At 54.1% G+C, this 22,813-nt stretch overlaps 1 protein-coding gene and 1 long non-coding RNA gene across 6 annotated transcripts in view; one reads left to right on the top strand and one right to left on the bottom strand.

Annotated features, from left to right (window-relative positions):
- The window catches only part of SARDH (sarcosine dehydrogenase), an 86,523-nt gene that overhangs the window by 28,296 nt on the left and 35,414 nt on the right, over positions 1–22,813 (bottom strand). For all 5 annotated transcript variants that reach the window (XM_061571716.1, XM_061571712.1, XM_061571715.1 and 2 more), the window contains 7 exons: positions 19,625–19,738; positions 18,981–19,119; positions 14,040–14,153; positions 11,500–11,647; positions 10,398–10,491; positions 8,504–8,666; positions 7,767–7,935 (listed from right to left, as the gene is read on the bottom strand). In XM_061571716.1, the coding sequence (XP_061427700.1) occupies positions 7,767–7,935; positions 8,504–8,666; positions 10,398–10,491; positions 11,500–11,647; positions 14,040–14,153; positions 18,981–19,119; positions 19,625–19,738 (941 nt within the window). The remainder of the gene's footprint in view (positions 1–7,766; positions 7,936–8,503; positions 8,667–10,397; positions 10,492–11,499; positions 11,648–14,039; positions 14,154–18,980; positions 19,120–19,624; positions 19,739–22,813) is intronic.
- On the top strand, positions 1,786–10,051 carry LOC133354674 (uncharacterized). The gene is made up of 4 exons (XR_009756610.1): positions 1,786–2,103; positions 6,519–7,868; positions 8,072–8,155; positions 8,414–10,051. It is a non-coding gene; the product is annotated as an uncharacterized LOC133354674 (long non-coding RNA).

Here is a 22,813-nt window from a genome sequence, read left to right as displayed (position 1 = left end):
CCCCCTCCTCCTCCTCCTCCCCTCGTCTACCCCCTCGTCTACCCCCTCGTCTACCCCCTCGTCTACCCCCTCGTCTACCCCCTCGTCTACCCCCTCGTCTACCCCCTCGTCTACCCCCTCTACTCTCCTGCTTCGAAGCTTCACTCGAGCAGCTGTCGCCTCCTGATGAATGGCACCATCACCCCCCCATCACCCCCCATCCCCCCCCCCCACCACCCTCTACCACCCTCCACCACCCTCCATCACCCCCCATCACACCCCATCACCCCCCACCACCCCCCACCACCCCCCACCACCCCCATCACCCCCCACCACCCCCATCACCCCCCACCACCCCCACCACCCCCACCACCCCCACCACCCCCCCCCATCACCCTCCATCACAACTCCACCACCTCCGGGGAGGTTCCTTCTTCTCCTCTGCTACCGTGGCAAATTTGGCAAATTTGGGACCATTGACGCTGGCACATTCAACGGCCTAATAATGTCTCCCTCCTTGCACCCCTCCACTGAAATCAACTTCCCCTGTACATTGATTAGCACCATCCATGAACTCAACACTGCCCATATACTCAGCACTACCCATAGACACAGCACTGCCCATAGACCCAACACTGCCCGTAGACTCAACACTGCCTCTGTACATTAATCAGTCCCCCTCCTTAACCGCCTTCCGTTCCTCTCTCAAAGCCTCGCCTCTTTTCTATCGCCCATTCCCTTCCTCTTCCCTCCCCTCGCCCCTCCACTCCTCCCCATCCCTCCCCTGCCCTTTCGTGACCTCGAAATACCCCTCAATCGCGGTCACTCATTGCCCGATCCGTGTACGCCCCTGCTCTCTAAATCATTAAATTCTGCGTCACCGTTTTGTAAGCTATGTCAAGTGCCTCGCGTGAAGGCGTCCCATAAATATTAATGAGATGAGATGTAGAGTCCACTGCGAGAGAAGCAGACTGGTACAGTTACGGTTCCGACACTACCGCGGTAATGACCAGGGCAGCCGCTGGGTTCGAACCGTGAACCTCGACAACAAGCGGCGCATGCGCGAGCCTGCTCGGCCGCGTCACGGCGAGCGAGTGTACGTTCATCAGCACCATCCATACGTAGCCAACCGTACTAATCGTATCGCTTGGTGATGCAAGTAGCGAGCATGCGAGTGATGCTGATGGCGGTGGTGAATCTGATGAATGTGACGATACTAGGACAGAGAGCTTGGTGGATGGATGCTATATGTATGAATGTTGAACTTCTCTCACACGGCACGTAGCCTGCCGTGTTAATCAGCGGTGTGGGGGAAGGATAACAAACTAAGCACAGCAAGGAGGAGTCCCGTGGAGGGAAACAGAGGGCCGGCTTCTTCCTCCCGCGGGGCTGGCTCCATCACCTCCCTTCCACCGGCCACAGCTTCATGGGGAGGTCTGGTACTGGCCACTCATTCCCTCCGTCGATTAGAAGGAGGATCGGAATGAGAATCTTTATTGAGACTCGAGGAATCCGATGAGCTATGAAGCTCTTGCTCACAGATGTCGAGTCGCAGGAGGGGGGGGGGGGGCAGTGGCCAGCAGCAGCAGCCGTGAACAACTTCTTTATTTTTCTTCGTTCTTTCGGTAAAGTCACATTTCGGGTCTTAATTGATTGTGTTCACGCTTACGGTGACTTTCAGACCGCCTTCCATTCTCTTCCTATCCCCCCTCCTCTTTTCCGAACACAGATGGACTCGTCCATCTGACCAACTGCCAAATCGCTGTCCGTGGTGCTGACGTTAATAAAAAACCGCCACTTTTTTCAAATTTTCTTGCCGTGTTTTTTCACACCTGATGACGATTGCTTGTGTTGCGGTCGAAACGTCGTGAGAATTTAATTGTTTTATATTTTTTATGATTTTATTTTTTCCCTTCTACGTGACTTTACCGAAAGAACCGAGAATATGAATCCCTGCAGTCACAAAATCTTTAAATCAAAATGTAACTTCTTCATTCTCGCAATCTTCAACAAGCGGCCAAGACCAAGGCTCTTGCGCGCTTGAACGCGAAGCGAAGTGGATGATCCTTACTTCCGCAAGGGTACGAATGCCAGGTGCACCCTCAAGATGAGCAAGCTCAATGGGTCAGTGGACGACATATCAGCTTCACAGCAGCTGCTCGCGTCAAAGGCGAGGGTTTGCATTCTCGCTCTTCTGCTACGAGCGGATGCTCGCGCTCAGCGCCGGGATGATGCACCCAAGGTGCTGTGTACATTGGCCGGCGCGTCGTGATAATTACTTGCCCGTGGGCAGCGCACACAAATCCTGAAGCCTCCTGCCATTATTATTACCGAGCTGATACGACCCTATGCCTTTCAATCACTCCTCCCCAACTGATAACATCGAGACTAAGACGGAAATCCCCTCATGTCGCCTACGACAGACTCTGCTGAGGCAAGTGCTGCTAAAGCACTATGGGGTGGAAGGCCAGCACCACGCCCGGCCGCCTTTGTCTCCCCAGTGGCCATGTTTAGAACACCACGCTGGGGTACTCATTTGAGGCTGAGTCGACCTAGGGGAGGCCCATAACTGGCTGAGATATCATCACCGGTGTTAGCCGTGAGCGGGAATCCAACTCGAGTCACCAGGTTCATAGCGAATTGCGCGAACCGCTACACTACCGCTGCCCAGGATATGACACACACACACGGTGCACACACACACGGTGCATACACACACACGCACAAACGCGTCCTCCGTGTGTGCCTCAGCACTCAACCCACAGCCGGGTTCATCGAGAGCCCTCGCCACGCACACACACGCGTGGCGCGCACACACGCACGTGGCGCGCACACACGCACGTGGCCTGCAAACACACGCACCCGGCACGAGTGGACACACACGTGGCACGCACACATGGCACACACCGACACACGGTGCACACACACACACGGTGCGCACACACACACGGTGCACACTCACACACACGGTGCACACACACACACAGTGCACACACACACACACACGGTGCACACACACAACACACACACACGGTGCGCACACACAGACGGTGCACACACACACACGGTGCACACACACACGGTGCAGAAACACACACGGTGCACACACACCCACACAGTGACTCACACGGTGCACACACACACGGTGCACACACACACACACGGTGCACACACACACACGGTGCACACACACACACACGGTGCACACACACACACACGGTGCACACACGCACACACACGGTGACACACACGGTGCACACACACACGCACACACACGGTGACACACACGGTGCACACACGCACACACACACGGTGCACACACACACGGTGCACACACGCACACAGTGCACACACACACGCGCACACACGAGGCTGGAAGGGGATTTACTCTGCAAGCAGCAGGGGTCGCGACGACGCATGCAGTGGCAGGGGCGCTGCGAGCGTGACCCATGGGCCCCCCCCTCTCTTCCCTCTCACCCCCTTCTCTCCCTCCCTCTCTCTCTGCCCTCTCTCGCTCCTTCCTCTCACGTGTTGTCTCTCCCCTCTCTCTCTCATCTCTCTATTTCCTCTCATGCTCTTCTCACTCTCTCTCTATCTTTCCTCCCTCTCTGTTTCTGTAGCATGCCTCTCCCCCATCTCTCGCTCTCTCTCTCTCTCATTTCTGACGCACTCTGCCCCCGTTGCTGGCTCTTCCTTGAATTTCTCTCTCTCTCTCTCCGCTGTCTCTAATGCACCTCTCTCGTGCCTCCCTCACTCTCCCCCTTGACATCTCCCTCCCAAAACTCTCCCCCCCTCCCTCCCCCCTCCCTCCCATCTCCCTCCCATCTCTCCCCCGCTCTGCCTCTGGGGACCCTCTGAGCCACGTTGTCTTTACGGGCGCCGGGGCTTCGTGTGGCCGTGGACTGCGGTGGTGATGCTAATGTGAGTGGATTAATAACTTCACGCACACTGAGCTGCCAAACACAGGCTGCAGCGCTGCTGTGCGTGTGTGTGCATGTGTGCGGGTGTGTGGGTGTGCGTGTGCATGTGTGTGTGGGTGTGGGTGTGTGGGTGTGCGTGTGCGTGTGCATGTGTGTGGGTGTGTGCGTGTGCATGTGTGCGGGTGTGTGGGTGTGCGTGTGCATGTGTGTGTGGGTGTGCGTGTGCATGTGTGTGGGTGTGTGCGTGTGCATGTGTGCGGGTGTGTGTGTGTGCAAGTGTGCGGGTGTGTGTGCATGTGTGTGCGTGTGTGTGTGCGTGTGTGTACGCGTGCGTGTGTGTGCGTGTACGCGTGCGTGTGTGTGCGTGTGTGCGCGTGTGTGCGCGTGTGTGGGTTTGTGTACGCGTGCGTGTGTTGAGAGTGGAGGTGCAGTGGTTAGCGCGCTGCGCTATGAATCTGGCAATCCCAGGTTCGATTCCCGCTCACGGCCAACAACAGTGACGATTATCTGAATCGGTCCCGGGCCTCCCCTAGGTCGACTCGGCCTCAAATGAGCACCTGGTGCGGTGCGTAAAAACATCGCCACTGGGGAGACAAAGGCGGCCGGGCCTGGTGCTGGCTACACACCCCATCCTGTGCCGTTCTGCCGTTCATAGGTGCTCGCTAACAGCACTTACCCCAACAGTCTGTTAAGGCTACACGGGGCATATTTGTCTGTGTATACGTCTGTGTGCGGAGTGGTGGCGCGGTGGTTAACGCTCTGCGCTTTGCAAACTCGTGACCCGAGTTTGATCCCCGGCCTGGGCTCACATCGAAGGCACCGGCATTGGAAATAGGCGCTGGGCCTGAAACGAGCATCGAGATGCGTCAACATCGCCAAAGACCAGAGAGCCGCTGGGTGCTGCAGTGCTGCCACTCACCTACCCACTCACCCCTTGGTGCGTGCCGACCTTTAATAGGCGCTCGCTAACGCCACTGGGGGGGTCCCTACGGTCTCGCTCCCTCCATGCGTTCGCTCGCTCGCGTCGGTCAAGATGTTTCCGAATGTTTTTTTTCTAAACACATCCTTGACGCAACACCCCCTCCGGGAGCCATCGCCTCCTCGTCTGCGAAGGGGAGCAACGTTAATGACGTTCCGTGGTTCTGAGTCACTCCGCAGATACCCCGGGTAACGAGGAGGGCACGGGGCGGAGGCGGCTCCCCGCTTAACGTCGCCGCGTCATCAGCCTTCCCCGCACGTCGCAAACGCGACGCCAGGAATAAACAAAGATAAAGATCCCCCCGCGTGTAGCCTCGGCAGGGGCAAGTGCCGTTAGCAAGCACCTATGAAGGCCGGCACGGCACACGAGGGGGCGGGTGGCCAGCGCCACGCCCGGGCCCCTTTAGTCTCCCCAGTGGCGATGTTTTGACACACCGCACCGGGTACTCAATTGAGGCCGAGTCGACCTAGGGGAGGCCCAGGACCGGGTCAGATAAGTAATCGTCACCGGTGTTGACCCGTGAGCGGGAATCGAACCCGGGTCGCCGGGATCACAGCCGCAGCGCGCTGACTGCTGCAGCACTGCCGCTCCTCTAGAACAAACACGCACACACACACGTGCACACACACACACGTGCACATACACGCGCGTGCACACACGCTGCGGTCATGAATAATGAACGCGTACAGACGCCACGAGGCGTGTACGCGTGAATCATTGAGCACAGCTGGAGACAGCGGGGGGCAGCGAGAAGGGGGGGGCTGGGGGTTTGGGGGGGGGCGTTTGGTGAACACCGCTGCCGCTCGCTCGTGCGTCATTCCAGCAGTGGCGCTGGCCCACTGTGGGGGGGGGGGGCGGGGAGAGGGGCGGGGAGAGGGGGGGAGAGGGGGGGGCGACAGATCAGGAATTATGATTGCCACCCCCCCAAAGAAAAAGATCCCCGGTACAGTATAGCCTCAACAGACTGTTGGGGCAAGTGCTGTCAGCGAGCAGCACCTATGAACGCCACAACGGCACACGAGGGCGTGGGTGTCCAGCACCGCGCCCGGCCGCCTTTGTCTCCCTCGTGGCGACGTTGCTAAACACTGCACCAGGTACTCGGTTGAGGCTGAGTCGCCTCGCTCCCCTCCCCCCACAATCTTCTACATTCTCCGTCGAGAGAAGACGGACGAGAGGCGACATGAGAGCAATGTGGCTCAGCGGTAGAGCGAGCGGCATTGAAGCTTTGCGAGTTACAAATCTTGGTTGGGGGGGGGTCGACTCAGCCCATCATCTCTCCGGGGTGGATAAAATTGAGGACACTTTGCAGGGAAGTAAAAAGTGGCTGCCCGATAGAGGGACTCGTCCCAGCCATAGGAATATCCACTGCTGGAATATCCACCAGGGCCGTAAACGGGTGATGTTCACCACCTCAATGCTCATTTGAGCAAGAAACCATTTGAACTGTTTGAGATGAGAGCTGCAAAAATATCTACATGGCACCAAATACCCCCCCCCCCCCCAAGCTCTGGGGGTCCTCTAAATATGAAGGTGTTATCGGCCAATTAATGAGTGTGTATACACGTGTGAGGACACCGGAGTGCCTGCAAAAAACCCACGCGTGCAAGGGGGCAACACTCTATCCTGTGCTGATGGAACAGATGGAGCCCACCGTTGCTGTACCGCCTTCTCCTGGCCAGCCAGCCACAGCTCTGCCTGGGATCCACGAACTCTCGCTGCTGCCTCGGCAGTCCAGGATTGCAGGCTGCCACCTGCAGCGTGGCCTCCACCGCCCGCGATCCACGTGAACCACGGTCGGCGCCGTTACGGGTCTCGCCTGGCATACAGGAGGTTGTGGGTTCAATCCCGACCCTGACGCCTGTATAGTCGGAGTTTGTGGAGTCTCACCTCCAATGGTCGCGTGGATTTTTCTCCGGGTTCTCCTTTTTTCCCTTCACATTTAGAATCATCACGCATTTAGAGTATTTGCCTGCTATAAATGTCCACGTGACAAGCCACTTTGTTGAGCTGTCATTTGTGGCCAGGTCGCTTCTGAAAGAGAGCTACATAGCTCAGTGGGCCTTACCTGGTAAAATAAAAAAAATTGTTAAGCGTTTAGCAGTTTTTCTTTCAACGGCGGTAGGAACAGCAACGACACAAGATTCCTACAAGGCCGTCTTCGTCAGCGAGCATTAGCGCTGATTGCGAACGAATCCCAACGACTCAGTGAAGCTTTCCTGGATTTTGAAAAAAGAAAGAAATAAAAAGGCGAGGGACCTGCGCATCGGAGAGACGTTTAAGGGGAGGTGAATAATGAATGTAAGGAGCCGCTCGCTCTGAAAGGGTTTTTAGGGAGCGGTGAGTTTGACTCGGCCCAACCATCCCTGACCGCACTCTCTCAAAGCCGACGCGGCAGCACTTAAGCCTTTTACACGCACGCACGGACACGGCACGGACAGACGCAGACACGGCACAGACAGACGCACTCACGGGCACGGTACAGACAGACACACACACAGACACAACACAGACAGACACACTCACGGACACGGTACAGACAGACGCACTCACAGACACAGTACAGACAGACACACTAACAGACACGGCACAGACAGACACACTCATAGACACGGCACAGACAGACACACTCACAGACACGGCAGAGACAGACGCGGGCACGGACACCGTGCGTGACGACGCCATGGCTAATGACGATGGTGCCCGCAGTATTAACCAGGGTGGCCGCTCTACCCGAACCGCAAACCTCTGCAGGGAGCGAGTGGCAAAAGCGCAAATTCTCTGCTCCGTCAGCGCCCAGGTGCGGCGTGTTTCTATTCTTTACCGCCGTTGGTACCGGGGCGGCGAGAGCAGCCGTGGGATCGGAGAGACGCGGCACCCGTGGGACTCACTCGTCGATGGTGAAGCAGGCGATGCGCTTGGCCAGCCCACGCCGGCGCTGCTCCTCCAGCGCGCCGCGGCCCAGGAACGAGACGGACGACTTGAGCTTGCAGGTGAAAGCCAGGCCGGCCTCGAGCGGAGAGTCGTCCGTGCGGAGGTCGGCGTGCCAGTGGCGGTAGCCTGGGGGGGGGGGGGGGGGGGACACGGCGGGTAAACGGCGGTGCCGGAGCGGCAGAGCGGCCCTCCTCAACTCACGCGCTTCGGTTTGTACCAACGGCGTCACGAAACGCAGCGACCGTGTGGCTCTCTCTCACAGAGCAGTTCAAGCGATTCGTGGAAGTGGATATCGCAGAGCTACCTCCGAGATCTCTTCTTCACGTGACCTCTGGCCCACCGCACAGTAGGGGACAGCACTTTCCCACCCCGTCTGCCATGCGAACTACTTTTTTGCGTTTAGTTTGTTGTCCTTCTCCCGCACCACCGATTTACACGGTTGGCTACGTACGGTGCTAAAGAAGTTCAACATAGGTACATATACGTACGTGACAGTAATGTTCATCGCGTGAGACAAATTAAAGCGATGGGGTTTTTTTTGCAGAATCGTTGGTGGAGGCCATCGACTCAACTAGACTTGAGAATCAGTTTTGTTTCATCACAGGCGGCTGAAACCTGGATTCGAGCCCAGGTCCTGAGCCCTGACGGGGGTGGGGGACCCTGGGAAAGAACGGTCAGCCCATCGCCGGCTCACCCTTCTCGATGGAGAGCGAGTCGATGGCGCGGTAGCCGGCGTTGACGATGCCCAGGGGCCGCCCGGCCTCCATCACCGCCGCGTAGACGGCACCGCACGCGGCCGCCGGCACGTGCAGCTCCCAGCCCAGCTCCCCCACGAACGACACGCGCATGGCGCGCACCTGCTTCCGCGACAGGGGGGGGGGGGACACGGTGGTCATTCCGTTAGCGCAGGGGTCGGCATCCAATAACTAACGACAAGAGCCCTTTTTGTTCGAATTGGGTACACGGTTTAATGTTTCAAGAGCCGCCATGCTCGTGAAAGCGAGACGCTCGTTTGTAAATAACGTCACGAGGCAGCGCTTTGAAGAGCTGCGTGCGCACCCGTAGCCACGGGTTGCGGACCCCTGCGTGAGCGAAATCGGTGGCAGCAATGTCCACGTTGTTCACGGGTGGCTCTGTGTGTGTAGCGTGGGTGAAAACCGTCGAGCGTGACGATGGCCTGCGACTTCATCTACTTCACAGTACGGTGATGAGAGCAACAGCTGTAATTTTATATTGAGTTGGTTGATTGGTTCGCAAAAGCCCAGCTTGATTGATTGGGCCTAGACAAAAAGATTTTTGTACAATAATTTGTTTTTGTTTAGGATCGATTTGAAAGCATGCCGTCACGGGGAGTGACGTCACGAATATTTACGTCCCGCCCACGCCAAGTGGCATCGAGTGACATACCTTTGGTAAGCACGAAGACAAACGTTCAAATAATACAAATCCAAAACTCATTCCTAGGGGGTGGTATGGGAGAGTATGAACCCAGGAAGCCTCACTGCTTAACGAGCATGGCGACCAGGGCGTGTGGAAGTTCTCAGCGCATCCCTGGGTTGTTCTTGAGCCGACCCGGCCCGACCCGGCTCCAAGTGTTTGCAGAAACGACGCAAACTCGCAAGGCTCTCCCAGGCGAGCGAGCGAACGAACGAACGAACGAACGAACGAGCGAACGAACGAACGAACGAGCGAACGAACGAACGAGCGAACGAACGAACGAACGAACGAGCGAACGAACGAACGAACGAACGAACGAACGAACGAGCGAACGAAGCGAACGCAAGGGAGGCAAAGTTGCCGGCTGCCAAGGCGGCGTCGACTGACGATAATCGGGATAACGAACCCAGGGCCAAGGGGCGGCGGCTTCCCACACCTCCGAGTATGACGCCCGCACGGCTGCCAAGGGGGGACTTGTTACGCCGAGGTCGGCGCCGGGCTCGAGGCTCGTTAGGGGGCAGAGCGCGCTGCCTAAAGGAGTCCGAGCGGAGACGTGGCGCGCGTGTCCGCGTGCCGTGTGTGGCGCGCATGGAAAGACAGCGCACTGGAGCGGTGGCGCGGCGGTTAGCGCGCTGCGCTGCGAACCCGGCGACCCGAATTGGATTCCCGGCCAAAGCTAATGTCACGTGACGAATATCTGAGCCAGTCCTTGGCCTCTTCTGGATTCGCCCAGAATTAAATTAGTTGCTGGTGTGGTGAGTCGGCAAAGGCAGCCGGGAGCGATGCTGGCCACACCACCCTCTCATGCGGTCTTCATGGGTTCTTACTAATAGCACCTGCCCCCACAAGGACGCTATATCAGGGATCATTCTCTTTGTATAGGTGTGGGAAGCAGTAGCGTAGTGGTTAGCGCACTGTACTATGAAGCCAGCGACCTAGATTCAGATTTTCGGCCACGGCTAACATCAGCGGTATCAGAAACGATCCTGGGTTATCCCTCGGTGAAGGCAGCCTACAATGAGACCCTAGTGCCTCCGATGTAAGCACGGTTGACTACGTACGGTGCGAAAGAAGCTCAGCATACAAGCGCAGTGTGCAAACAAGTTCAAAATACAAGTGCCGTAAGTGAACAGCTGGCATCACACACTCACCTCGTGCCCAGCCGCCTTGACGAGCTTGTGCGTGGAGAAGGGGAAGCTCTCGTTGCTGAGATCAGCATCCAGAACCTTTTCCAAGACTTCCCGGCTGCAGACACACACGGCATCCTGGTCACCTACGGTCACCTCCTCGTCACTCTGCTATTGCTACTGCCATGGTTGCTGGTCCTGTGAACTGTCCACTCTTTGGTTGCTCCACCCCATGTCGGCGACTTATTCTACTGGACCGTTTTCAGAATCACAAGTTGAGTATCCGAGTCAATTACCCGCTGAGCTACCTTGGCTCTGTTTCAAGGGTGAATTTATACAGTAAATTTAGCTGTGACGGTCCCACCTGATGACGGAGACTTGTGTTGCCTCCAAAACGTCGTGATTTATTATTTTATTTCTATTATTATTTCTATTATTTTTATTTTTTATTTTTTCCTACGTGACTTTACCAAAAAAACCTAAGAGAGAGGAACTAGGACTAGTTAATATGTCATTGATGCTGGCTGTGGCCGCAAATTTAAATCCAGTTGCTGGGTTGACAGTGCGGTAAGTCAACCACTGCGCCACCACTCCCTCCACTATGGAAACATTCAATAGACAGACGTCCATATCTCCACAATGACGCAAAATAAATTCTGATTCTGATTCAATCAGTCATTCAACAGTGAAAGTCCATGGAGAATAACAAATACACTGTGCCTCTTTGTCAGCGATAACTTAGACAGTGTACGCACGTATACGTACATAATCCATAATAGAGGTGTTTGGGTTAGATCGCATACATATCAATGTGTTGTTAAACCCGCCACCACCCGACACAGCTAATTTAGTACGGTGCATCACATAAACAAACATGCATATGCAATTAGTGTAAATATGCTTAAGTGTGTGTGTATGTGTGTGCAGATGAGTACCTGGAGCGGTGTGTAACTAGCAACACCCGCTCATGTGCCGTGCCGGCCTTCACAGGTGCTCACTAACAGCACCTGCCCCAACACTCTGTTCAAGGCTACACGGGGGGGGGGGGGGGGGGGCCTCTGTCGTTGTACGAACGCCGTCAAGTCCGGAAACACGTCAAGCCACGTTGCGCTTTGTCCGACCGCACCTGCGAGGGCCCTGCACGCTGAGGAGTCCCAAGCGGGGCGAGGCGTCGACGAGGCGACACCTGAAGGCGCCGTCCTGCAGCACGGAGCTCACGTAGGACCAGGCGTGCTGCGCCGCAGCGCCGCCCACCGCCAGGTAGAAGCCGTCACCTGTGGCGCACGCAGACGGCGCACGCGGGGGGGGCGGTGTCGTAGCCACCGTGGCAGTCGCCAATACCGGAATGTCACAAGGTCGGAATCGTAATATTTGTTTATGCTGGAGGAAAACATGAATACACGTGTGTTGCTTGGGGAACAATGCACGTGTGTTGTTTGGGGAACAATGCACGTGTGTTGCTTGGGGAACAATGCACGTGTGTTGTTTGGGGAACAATGCACGTGTGTTGTTTGGGGAACAATGCACGTGTGTTGTTTGAGGAACAATGCACGTGTGTTGTTTGGGGAACAATGCACGTGTGTTGTTTGGGGAACAATGGAAGGAAGCGGAAAGAGAGGAAGACCTCACGGAGAGTGGATTGACGACGATGACGACGACGACTGGTGCCAGACAGATGTGGCACTACTGTGAGCATAACGCAATTCGTGCTTGGATACTTTATGTATTATATTTAGTGACTTGATTACCTTTCCTATCGATTTGTGTACTGTTTGTGGTTGTAACTTTGCTGACTCCTGGACATCTGTGAAAAAGAGCTTCATAGCTCATCGGATTCCTCCTCCTCCTGCAAATGAAGATTCCGATTCTGCCCTGGCGACACGTAAAACGGGAGCGCGTGTATCACGTGTTGAATGTTTCGAGAAGTCAATTGGGCAGGACGCGCCAGAAGTGGCGTGAGCGAGAGGTTGCGGGGCTGCGCCTGTACCTTCACCGTTGCATGACAACCGCAATGCTTAACGTCAGCTTCGCAAGCTCCATCATAAGCCACGCCAAAGCTATCGCCCCCATCTGGCAGACTCAGGGTGCAGAGCAATAGAGCTGAGCTCGCCCACACAATATGCGCGAGGGCAGCGGCGCGGCTGATGGACAGGAAGAGTAGCAGCCAATAGACCCAATCGTGTACGTGTGCACGTACTGTTGAACTTCTTTCGCACCGTGCGTAGCCTTACTGTGCTAATCGGAGGTGCGGGGGAAGGACAACAAACTAAACACAAAAAGCAGCTCTAACGAAATGAGTTTTCAACCTTGATGATGACTTAAAAGTGCATAGCTCCAGTGGCTTCCTAATATCGGAAGCAGGAGCGTTCCAGACGGCCGCAGAAGCGCACATGAAAGCGCCGCGCGATGCGGTGACCGCCGCCTTTGTGCGATGGCAGCAGCCAAGAGCTGCTGCTGTTGATGATGATGATGCTGCTGCTGTTGCTGATGATGATGATGATGCTGCTGCTGTTGCTGCCGCTGCTGCTGCTGTGAGGATGACCACCGGAGGAGTTTGCGTGACGATGGTTTGTGCTCCTTGACGAGATCATCACGGTAACAGCTCTCCGTTGCGTGTCACCAATGGAAACGAGGTGCAGCCCTGCCGTTGCTCCGATGAGGTGCATTTGGGTACCCTGGGAAGAGGTGTGAGTACCCACACTCTACCCCACCACATCTATTCAGACTCGCCTCTACATAAAATAAAAAATATATTTTAAATAAAACTGTCTCTTTATTCGTTATTTATTTTACATTTTGTTATTTACTACTTACCTTTCTAATGCTATACGTTGTGCACGGTTGCACTTTATTGTGCGCGCTGTTGTAATCGACTCTGCTCAGTCGGCGTTAGCCACTGAGATCATGACGGGTTTCTCTTCCGGCTCCGGCTGCTCCGTGCCCTCCCTGCCACCGCTCCCTTCCGTTGTCATGTGCACTGATGCATACTTCATTGGTGCCTGGCTATAGTGGCGCGTACAATAAAGATTGATCGATTGATTGATTGATGTGATCTGCTGGGTGACCAACTGTGATGTATCCATTTATACTGCTGGCCGATGAGGATGATGAGGAGAATGAGGAGGGGGAGGAGGAGGAGGATGATGACCGCTGTGCCATGGCACGGCGAAGGGGAGGCGACGCCGCTGTGGAGCGTCCGACTGCTTGTTGCACAGATTCACGGTTAAAATCCTGCAGGAGGCTCTGATTATATCTTATTACTGCTGTATATTCGAATCAAACGCACGTCGCTCTCATCATTAACACTTTCCCATTCCGATGACGTACTTGCACATCATCACCGTTTCTTCCGATTCCATTCCGATGACGTACACATACGTCATGGGCGTGTGGCACAGGTTGACGCTGGCTATCATAGAGTGCGGTCGTGTCGCTACAGTTCTCTGCGATGAGTATGATGTCTTTAAAAACAACGGCGCTACTACACCTCTCTCAATTAAATTAATGGTAACCGCTTGTGCGTTTCGCGATTCAGCGGTCAAAGGGACACCCACCCTGCAACTTGCAGTCATTTCAGAATGGGTAAAGGGTCAACAATGCTGCTGAGAATGGTGATGATGATGATGACAACGACAATGACGATGCTGATGATGCTGTTGCTCTTACCCTCGAACTCGGGAGCGAGTGGGTCGTCTCCTTTCCCGGGTGCCACGCGGCTCACAGTGAGGTCGCCCTCCACCCCGCCACGAGCGTTCAGCAGACACGTGTACACGGTGGCACCTGGCAAATCACGAGTGTTCATCAGACACGTGTACACGGTGGCACCTGGCAAACCACGAGTGTTCATCAGACACGTGTACACGGTGGCACCTGGCAAACCACGAGTGTTCATCAGACACGTGTGCACCGTGCCGCCTGGAAAACCACGAGCGTTCATCAGACACGTGTGCACGGTGGCACCCGGCAAATCACGAGTGTTCATCAGACACGTGTACACGGTGGCACCTGGCAAACCACGAGTGTTCATCAGACACGTGTACACGGTGGCACCTGGCAAACCACGAGTGTTCATCAGACACGTGTGCACGGTGGCACCTGGCAAACCACGAGTGTTCATCAGACACGTGTACACGGTGCCACCTGGCAAACCACGAGTGTTCATCAGACACGTGTACACGGTGCCACCTGGCAAACCACGAGTGTTCATCAGACACGTGTACACGGTGGCACCTGGCAAACCACGAGTGTTCATCAGACACGTGTGCACCGTGCCACCTGGCAAACCACGAGTGTTCATCAGACACGTGTGCACGGTGGCACCTGGCAAACCGCTCACACGCAGGAACACAAAACATGCGACACGAGACGCAACCACAATAGACAAGCCCGGGATGTCAGCGGTTGCCAGCCCAGCGCTCCGACCTCCGAGCCATCCGGTTATCACCGCGCCATTTCACGCTGTAACGGCGCAATGGCACAAGTGCGGGGTGGGTTCACGAGATAAATTGGATTGAACGAGGCTTACGATGGAGTCGGTATATTTATTTCATCCAGCAACACACACACTCACACACGAGTCCTCGCAGCTTAGAAGCATCTGGAGGGTAATGGGGCACAGTCGTTCCGAGAGTGGACCGGCAATTACAAAGTAGAAGAAAAAAAAAACAACCTCCAACCTCTGATGATAACGACACAGTTAACTGCACTAATTCCCAGGAGGAATGGCATCTTGACATTCTTCGCACTAAAAATAATAATAATCATAACTCCCACATAGCAGCTGTGCTACCCAGAAATCCTGCACGTGTCTGCAAATTACAAGCAGAGTGCAATTCGTGTCGCATAAACATAATATAAAACTGGAGTCCCTCGGGAGAGATTTAAGAGCAAAGTCTGAATCCAGGTCTCAGTCGCGATGATTACACCAGCGAGGTGATGGTCTCGGTCGAGTCAAGGTTAACTGCAAAAAAAATCCTACAAGAGTAAATTAGTTTTTTTCAATCAACCCTTTCCCATTCCAATGACGTACACATACACATACGTGTATGTACGTGTACGTCATCAAAAAAAAAAGAATAACTTCATTGGTATCGACGCTCCCACAAGGCCGTTCAGGAGTGCGTGCGGCACAGTTTGGTGCCAGCTATCGTAGAGTGCGGTCGTGTCGCTACAGTTTACTGCGGTGAGTAACAATGTCTTTAAAAACAATGGCACTACGCCTCTCTAAATAAAATTCACGCTGAGCGGCTTGCGCGCTCCGAGATTCAGACGTCTCGGGAGGGGAAAGGATGAATTGTACCGGACCCTGCTCTGAGAGGCAAGCTGTATTAGACGATTGGCACGAGGAGAACCGCTATTCCACCACAAGAAGGAGAAACTCTGTAGTGTCGAGTGATAGAGGCCTACTGAAGCGACTCAGCAGTAGTTCTTTATGGGACATGTCTGTCGACCTCCTAAAATAACTCAGAAAAAGTCAAATTGTTGATTTTTCCATTTTTCCAAAAAAAGCGGTATTAATTTGATCGATTCCAGAGGGATGATGGTCCATGGTGATCGCCAGCCAGGAATTGAACTCGTACATTTTACGATTGCGAGTTGGGTGCCCATTCCACTGTGCCAACTCTCATCGAAGGCAGAGTTTATGAATCATTGTCATCAAACAACGTGGACTTCGCACCCAGAGAAAATCATTCAATCAACCGGTGGCTATGAGATGTTAACTACCTCGCCTGGTATGAGTTTGCATGTTATCCGCGGGGTCACGTGGATTTTCTCTCTGGCTTTTCCCTCCACATTTAGAAACATGCGTTTAAGTTACTTAGATAATTTGGCTGCTATAAATGTCCACATGATGAGCCACTTCGTTGAGCTCTCATTTATGACCGGCTCGCTTCTGAAAAAGAAGCTAATAGCTCAGTGGGCTTTGCCTGGTAACATTAAAATAGTTTAGTTTTATTTGTATTTCTTTGAGTGATTTGCTTACCTTTCATATACTTTGCACTCATATCGTGTTTTTGTATTGTTTGTTGTTGTAACGTTCTGACCCGGTAGCCCTTACTGGACATCTGTGACAAAAGAGCTTTATAGTTCATCAGATTGCTCCAGTATAAATAAATATTCTAATTCTCACGAAATAAAGATTCTGATTCTGAGTCGCCGTGCAGACGGGGATTTGAACCCCGTGAGGCGGGTTCTCCGATCGTCGAGCCGCCCTCTGCTGGATGGCAGCGCCACCCACCTCGGATAAAAGCCGGCGGTAAAAAACAAAACATCAAAAAGCACGGGGCAAAAGTGGACGACTGGTAAATAAGTAAACGACGTTAAAAATGGGACAGACGGAGCTTGGCGAGTGATCAATGGCGTCGATACCCGGCGGTGATTAAACACCTGGTGCCAAAGGCGAGTTAACGAGGGCCGCCGCTGCTGCTGGGGAAGGGGCCCATCGATCAGCGGTGGGCGGCACGCGGACGTCACGACGGGGTCCCCGAGGCAGCGCGACAATCAACGGGGGCCCGGCCACAGAGGGAGGCTCCAGAGACAGACGTGGAGACAGAGAACGTACACCGAGGGAGACGCGGAGAGAGAGACACGGACAGATAGAGGGAGACATGGAGACAGAGAACACACACCGAGGGAGACGCGGAGAGAGAGACACACGGACAGATAGAGGGAGACATGGAGACAGAGAACACACACCGAGGGAGACGCGGAGAGAGAGACACACGGACAGATAGAGGGAGACATGGAGACAGAGAACACACACCGAGGGAGACGCGGAGAGAGAGACACGGACAGATAGAGGGAGACATGGAGACAGAGAACACACACCGAGGGAGACGCGGAGAGAGAGACACACGGACAGATAGAGGGAGACATGGAGACAGAGAACACACACCGAGGGAGACGCGGAGAGAGAGACACGGACAGATAGAGACAGACGTGGATACAGAGAACGTACACCGAGGGAGACGCGGAGAGAGAGACACGGACAGATAGAGGGAGACATGGAGACAGAGAACGTACACCGAGGGAGACGCGGAGAGAGAGACACAGACAGATAGAGGGAGACAAACACTGAGAGAAAGCAGGAGCCATATGTGTGTACATGTATAATGATTTTAAGTTGAACTTCTTTCGCACAGCATGTAGCTAACCGTGCTAATCGGAGGTGCGGTAACTCCCACCTCTTGAGATGTGCACCGAGACAGACAAGCAGAGAGATACCGAGAGAGATACAGAGACAGACAGTGAGACTTGGAGAGAGACGTGGAGAGATATATGGAGGTAAGTCCCACTGAGCTAGATCGCTCTTTTTCACAAGTGACCTGGCCACAAATAATAGCTCAACGAGGTGGTTTATCACGTGTAAATTTATAGCAGCAAAATACTCTAAACGCGTGATGTTGATTCTAAATGTGGAGGGAAAAACCGGAGGACCCAGAGAAAAATCTACTCGACCACGGTCGGGGTGTAACCAAGACCTCCTGTATACCAGGCGAGGTAGTTAACATCTCCTAGCCACCGTGGCACCCGTTAACATCTCAACACTGGCGCGGAACTGGAGTCTTGTCAGCCCAGGCGAAGCCCAGTTTCCCTAACCCATCCAAATGCTCGTGCCATCTGTCTCCCTGCTCGATACGCAAATGAGGCTCTGTTTAGCTCAGCGCCTGCCACGTTGATGAGCTGCTTTCAATTATTCAAGTTTGGCTTTCCGAACGCACCCCGACCCGATCTCGTGCGCAGCATCTTTATTCCGATCGCTTAGATCCCCCGGATCCACCGTCACCGCCTGCCCTAGGCACGCACAACTCTTGACGCGTGCGCGCTCTTATCCAGATCGCACGGTGAAGAGGGATCTCCAAATGGCACCGGGCGACACAGACGGGCACGGCAGAGAGAAGAGAGAGGAGCACGTGGATGTGAGGATGTGCGCAAGTTTCGGGGACGTGGGATTGACCGTCAAGGAGAGGACGTGGGTCGTGGGGTTTGAACCGGGTTGATGGCCGGCGGCGGAGGCCGACCCTAGAAATCCGCTCGCGTTTCAGCTGCTCCCGTTTCGGGCAGGAGGTTGACGGTTGCATCACGGGACCATGAGGGATGACGGCCTCCATCAAGCAGTGCACATCCACACACGCATGCACACTCGTACACACTCACGCAAAATCAAAAGATCCCACCGAATAGCCTTGAAAAGACTGCTGGGGCAAGTGCTGTTAAGCGAGTACCTGTCAAGGCCGGCACGGCACACGAGGGGGTGGGTGGCCAGCACCATGCCTGGCCGCCTTTGTCTCCCCAGTGGTTAAGTGTACGCATCGCACCAAGTGCTCATTTGACACTGAGTCAACCTAGGAGAGGCCCAAGATCGGTTCAGATAATCGTCACTGGTGTTGGCCATAAGCGGGAATCAAACTCGGGTCACCGAATTCGTAGTGCGGTGCGCTAACCGCGACACCACTGCTCCCTCTTAAACACACATACAAAGACAAAGATCCCCCATACAGCCTGAGTAGACTGTTGGGGCAAGTGGTGTTAGCGAGCAGCACCTATGAAGGCCGGCACGGCGCTACGAGGGGGTGGGTGGCGAGCAGCACGCCCGGCCACACTCACCCACTGGCTTGGAGACGTCAGCTGTGAAGAGCCAGTCGGCAGCTTTCTGAGCGTCGGGGCCCACGAGGTAGAACTTGCCGAAGTACGACATGCTGAACACCGCGACGGCGTTCCGGCACGACACACACTCGTCTCGGATCTACACGCGATGCGAGCGATAGTACAATGACCTCATCGCCATCATCATCATCATCGTCGTCGTCACCAACATCATCAACGAAATCATCACCGACATAGCAACATTAGCACAGCACCATCTCCATGATTAAATCTTCCTGATCACCATCATCACCATCGTCGTCGAATGCATCTTCATCATGAACAGCATCAACACCATTATCCCCATCAATCACCATAAAACTATCATGACACTGCTGGTAGAGCGTGGTAGAGGTTCTGCTAATGAAGCTGTTGCTGCTTTCGCTGATGATAATGATGGAACTGCCAGTGGCAATGGTAGTACTGCTGGCGACGCTGTTTCTGCTGCTGCTGAAGATGATGGTAACACTGCTGGTGGTGAAGCTGCCATTATTGATACAACTGCCAGTAATAGTGGTGCTGATGATGACGATGCTGTTGCTGATGATGATGAACACGCTGGTGGTAGTGGTGCTGATGATGACGATGGTACACGGGGGACTCACCACGTGGTGATGGGGAGGGAAGTCGAATGTGTACTCGTCCGACAGGAGGCTCTTGTATTTGTAATCCTGGTGGGGCTTGTGGCCGTAGGAGCCATAATAGTCGTAGGGGAGAACCTGCAGCATGCGACACACACACAGCATCACTGAGACACGGGGAGAGTCTACAGCATGCGACACACACACAGCATCACTGAGACATGGGGAGAGTCTACAGCATGCGACACACACACAGCATCACTGTGACATGGGGAGAGTCTACAGCATGCGACACACACACAGCATCACTGTGACATGGGGAGAGTCTACAGCATGCGACACACACACAGCGTCACTGTGACATGGGGAGAGTCTACAGCATGCGACACACACACAGCATCACTGAGACATGGGGAGAGTCTACAGCATGCGACACACACACAGCATCACTGAGACATGGGGAGAGTCTACAGCATGCGACACACACACAGCATCACTGTGACATGGGGAGAGTCTACAGCATGCGACACACACACAGCGTCACTGTGACATGGGGAGAGTCTACAGTATGCGACACACACACAGCATCACTGTGACATGGGGAGAGTCTACAGCATGCGACACACACACAGCATCACTGTGACATGGGGAGAGTCTACAGTATGCGACACACACACAGCGTCACTGAGACATGGGGAGAGTCTACAGCATGCGACGCACACACAGCGTCACTGTGACATGGGAGAGCCTTCAGCATGCGACACACACACAGCGTCACTGAGACACGGGGAGAGTCTACAGCATGCGACACACACACAGCGTCACTGAGACACGGCAAAGGGGCTGGAAGACCCAACGGTAGACCTCATTGCTACTTCTCAAGGATTGATGGTTACTGGTGTTACCATCAATCGCATCAGAACATCAACAGAACTCAGTGCAACCAACACTATGGACTATATAATAGACCGACAGAGACCCACAGAGACCCATAGAGACCCAGAGACACATATATACTTATAGAGACCCACAGAGACGCAGAGATGAATTAAAAACCAGTCACAATGCAATTGTGGGCCACGGTGTCTATCTTGTCACACGTCACCACGTTGGTGAGTGCGGATTGATGAACATGAAGCAAAGACGTGGGAGAATATTGGTACAGCACAACCATTGCTTTTCTGCAATGCCCCATGCTACCCGCAAGCAAAGCCTACAGCCTATAGCACCTGTCATGCAAGATCGTTGCCCATCCAATCACTATCCATCATCAACCCCGCTCAGCTTCCAGGATCGGAGGCGATCGGCGCGTTCCGTAATTTGCCGACATTATTTACGTGGCTCGTTAAAAATTCAAAGATGCTGCCCCCCACCCCCTGTCACGAGCGCTGTTTATTGTCGCAGCAGTTGGCTCATTACTGCCGCCAGTGTCCCACGCGCAGCGACAATGAAGTCGTGATCAAAACGGGACGCTTGGAGTTTGAGCCGCGCTGTCATCCCTCAAGGTCGGTGCGCGGACGAAGCCGGTTGCCTTAGATGCGTCCTCACAAGAGCGTGGGAGTGTGCCTGCCTGCCTGCCTGCGTGCGTGTGTGCGCATGGTTGGCGCGCTGCGCTACGAGCCCGGCGACCCGAGTTCGATTCCCGTATCAGTGATTCCTGTGAGCAGAGACACAAAGAAATAGATCCCCTGTGTAGCCCTAACAGGCTGTTGGGGTAAGTGCTGTTAGCGAGCATTTATGAAGGCGGGCATGGCACACGAGTGGATAGGTGGCCAACACCAAGCCCGACCGCCTTTGTCTCTCTAGTAACGATGTTTACACACCACATCAGGTACTCATTGAGGCTGAGTGGATCTAAGGGAGGCCCAGGACCGGTTCAGATAATCGTCACTGGTGTTGTTAATCGAACCCGGGTGGCCGGGTTCACAGCGCAGCGCGCTAACCGCTACACCACCGCTCCCCCTTTTATAAAATTCGACCTCGCATCAGCGATTCCCGTGAGCAGAGACAAACACACACACACATCCCATCCCACCCACTCGGTAAGCACTGTAATATTTATCACAGATGTGAACCTCGCTTATATCAGCTTCTGTTACAGTGCTTATACTGTGCTCACGGCTCAATGTGGCACAAGTAAAACAAAGCATTTTGAGACTTTGTTTGCACCTGCGGTTTACGTTTTGAGGATGACGCAAATAGGATTGACACTGCGACTCCGAATGTTCGAGGGCCACATGGCTGGATGTGCGGGCGAGAATGGGGGCCCCCCGATTAACACCGCTGCCACACACCGAGGGCCGGACGCACGGCTGGCCAAAGGGGACAGAACGCATCACCGTGGCGATGTCGTTTCGTCGGTGGCAGCGGGCGTGACGGCAAGTTTTCACAAGTCGGATCGTTGGCTGCATGCGGTGCAAAATAATTTCAACGTCGTACAAAAAGATGACGAGGAAATTCATCGACGTGGAAAAACGGTTGCTTATACAGTCACACCCCGATTCGCGTCTCGCCCTTATGGCGTTTCACAAATATGTCGTCGTTGTGTGTGAACACTGCTCCCTGATGAACGTCGCCTCAAACCACACTTGCGTCGCTAACAGCATCGTCCATCCTCTCTCAGTAAGCCGTCACCCACTACCCTGTACACGAACCACTTTAAGAAATGCACCGTACTGTAGAGTGCTATATATTATTGGCGTGCGGTGTTTTGGTAATTTAAACAATTTGCTTTAATTTACGATATATGTCGCGCCTTTCAGGAACGCATCGCCAACATGAACCGGTATTGCTCCAGTTGGTTATTTGCAGTCGCACTGTGCATTGGTTTAAGAGGCCAGACCGTGCTGATGAGGCCCAGATTAGCTGGAAACCACTCCAGCATTTCCTTGTGCAAGTAAAAACCTTATCGGGATAAACTGATCCGGAAGACTCATCGGTCGACGAGTTGAACATGATTTTGTCTTGAAAATAACCAATTCAAAGTCAAAGTGCCCCTTATCTCAAATACACATTGGGGTTGGCAAGGCTGTGATGGTGGCCCTTAAGGCAGTTGTGGAAATTGTCCATGTTGGCATTTCGATCTAGATCTTGAGTGATTCAGGTAAGCCAGACTCTGCCGATGCCAAATCGGGTCCAGGGTTTGCTTATATTCAAACAGTGCTGCTGAAATAATGCACTCCCAGAAGGCCGTGCCGCCGATAGGTTGCGTAC

This window comes from Lethenteron reissneri, chromosome 48 (assembly GCF_015708825.2).
Source record: "Lethenteron reissneri isolate LAM-NWPU_2019-01 chromosome 48, ASM1570882v1, whole genome shotgun sequence".
Classification (NCBI taxonomy): domain Eukaryota; kingdom Metazoa; phylum Chordata; class Hyperoartia; order Petromyzontiformes; family Petromyzontidae; genus Lethenteron; species Lethenteron reissneri.
Note: the sequence above shows the minus strand (reverse complement) of the source record. Positions and strands in the feature narration are given on the sequence as shown.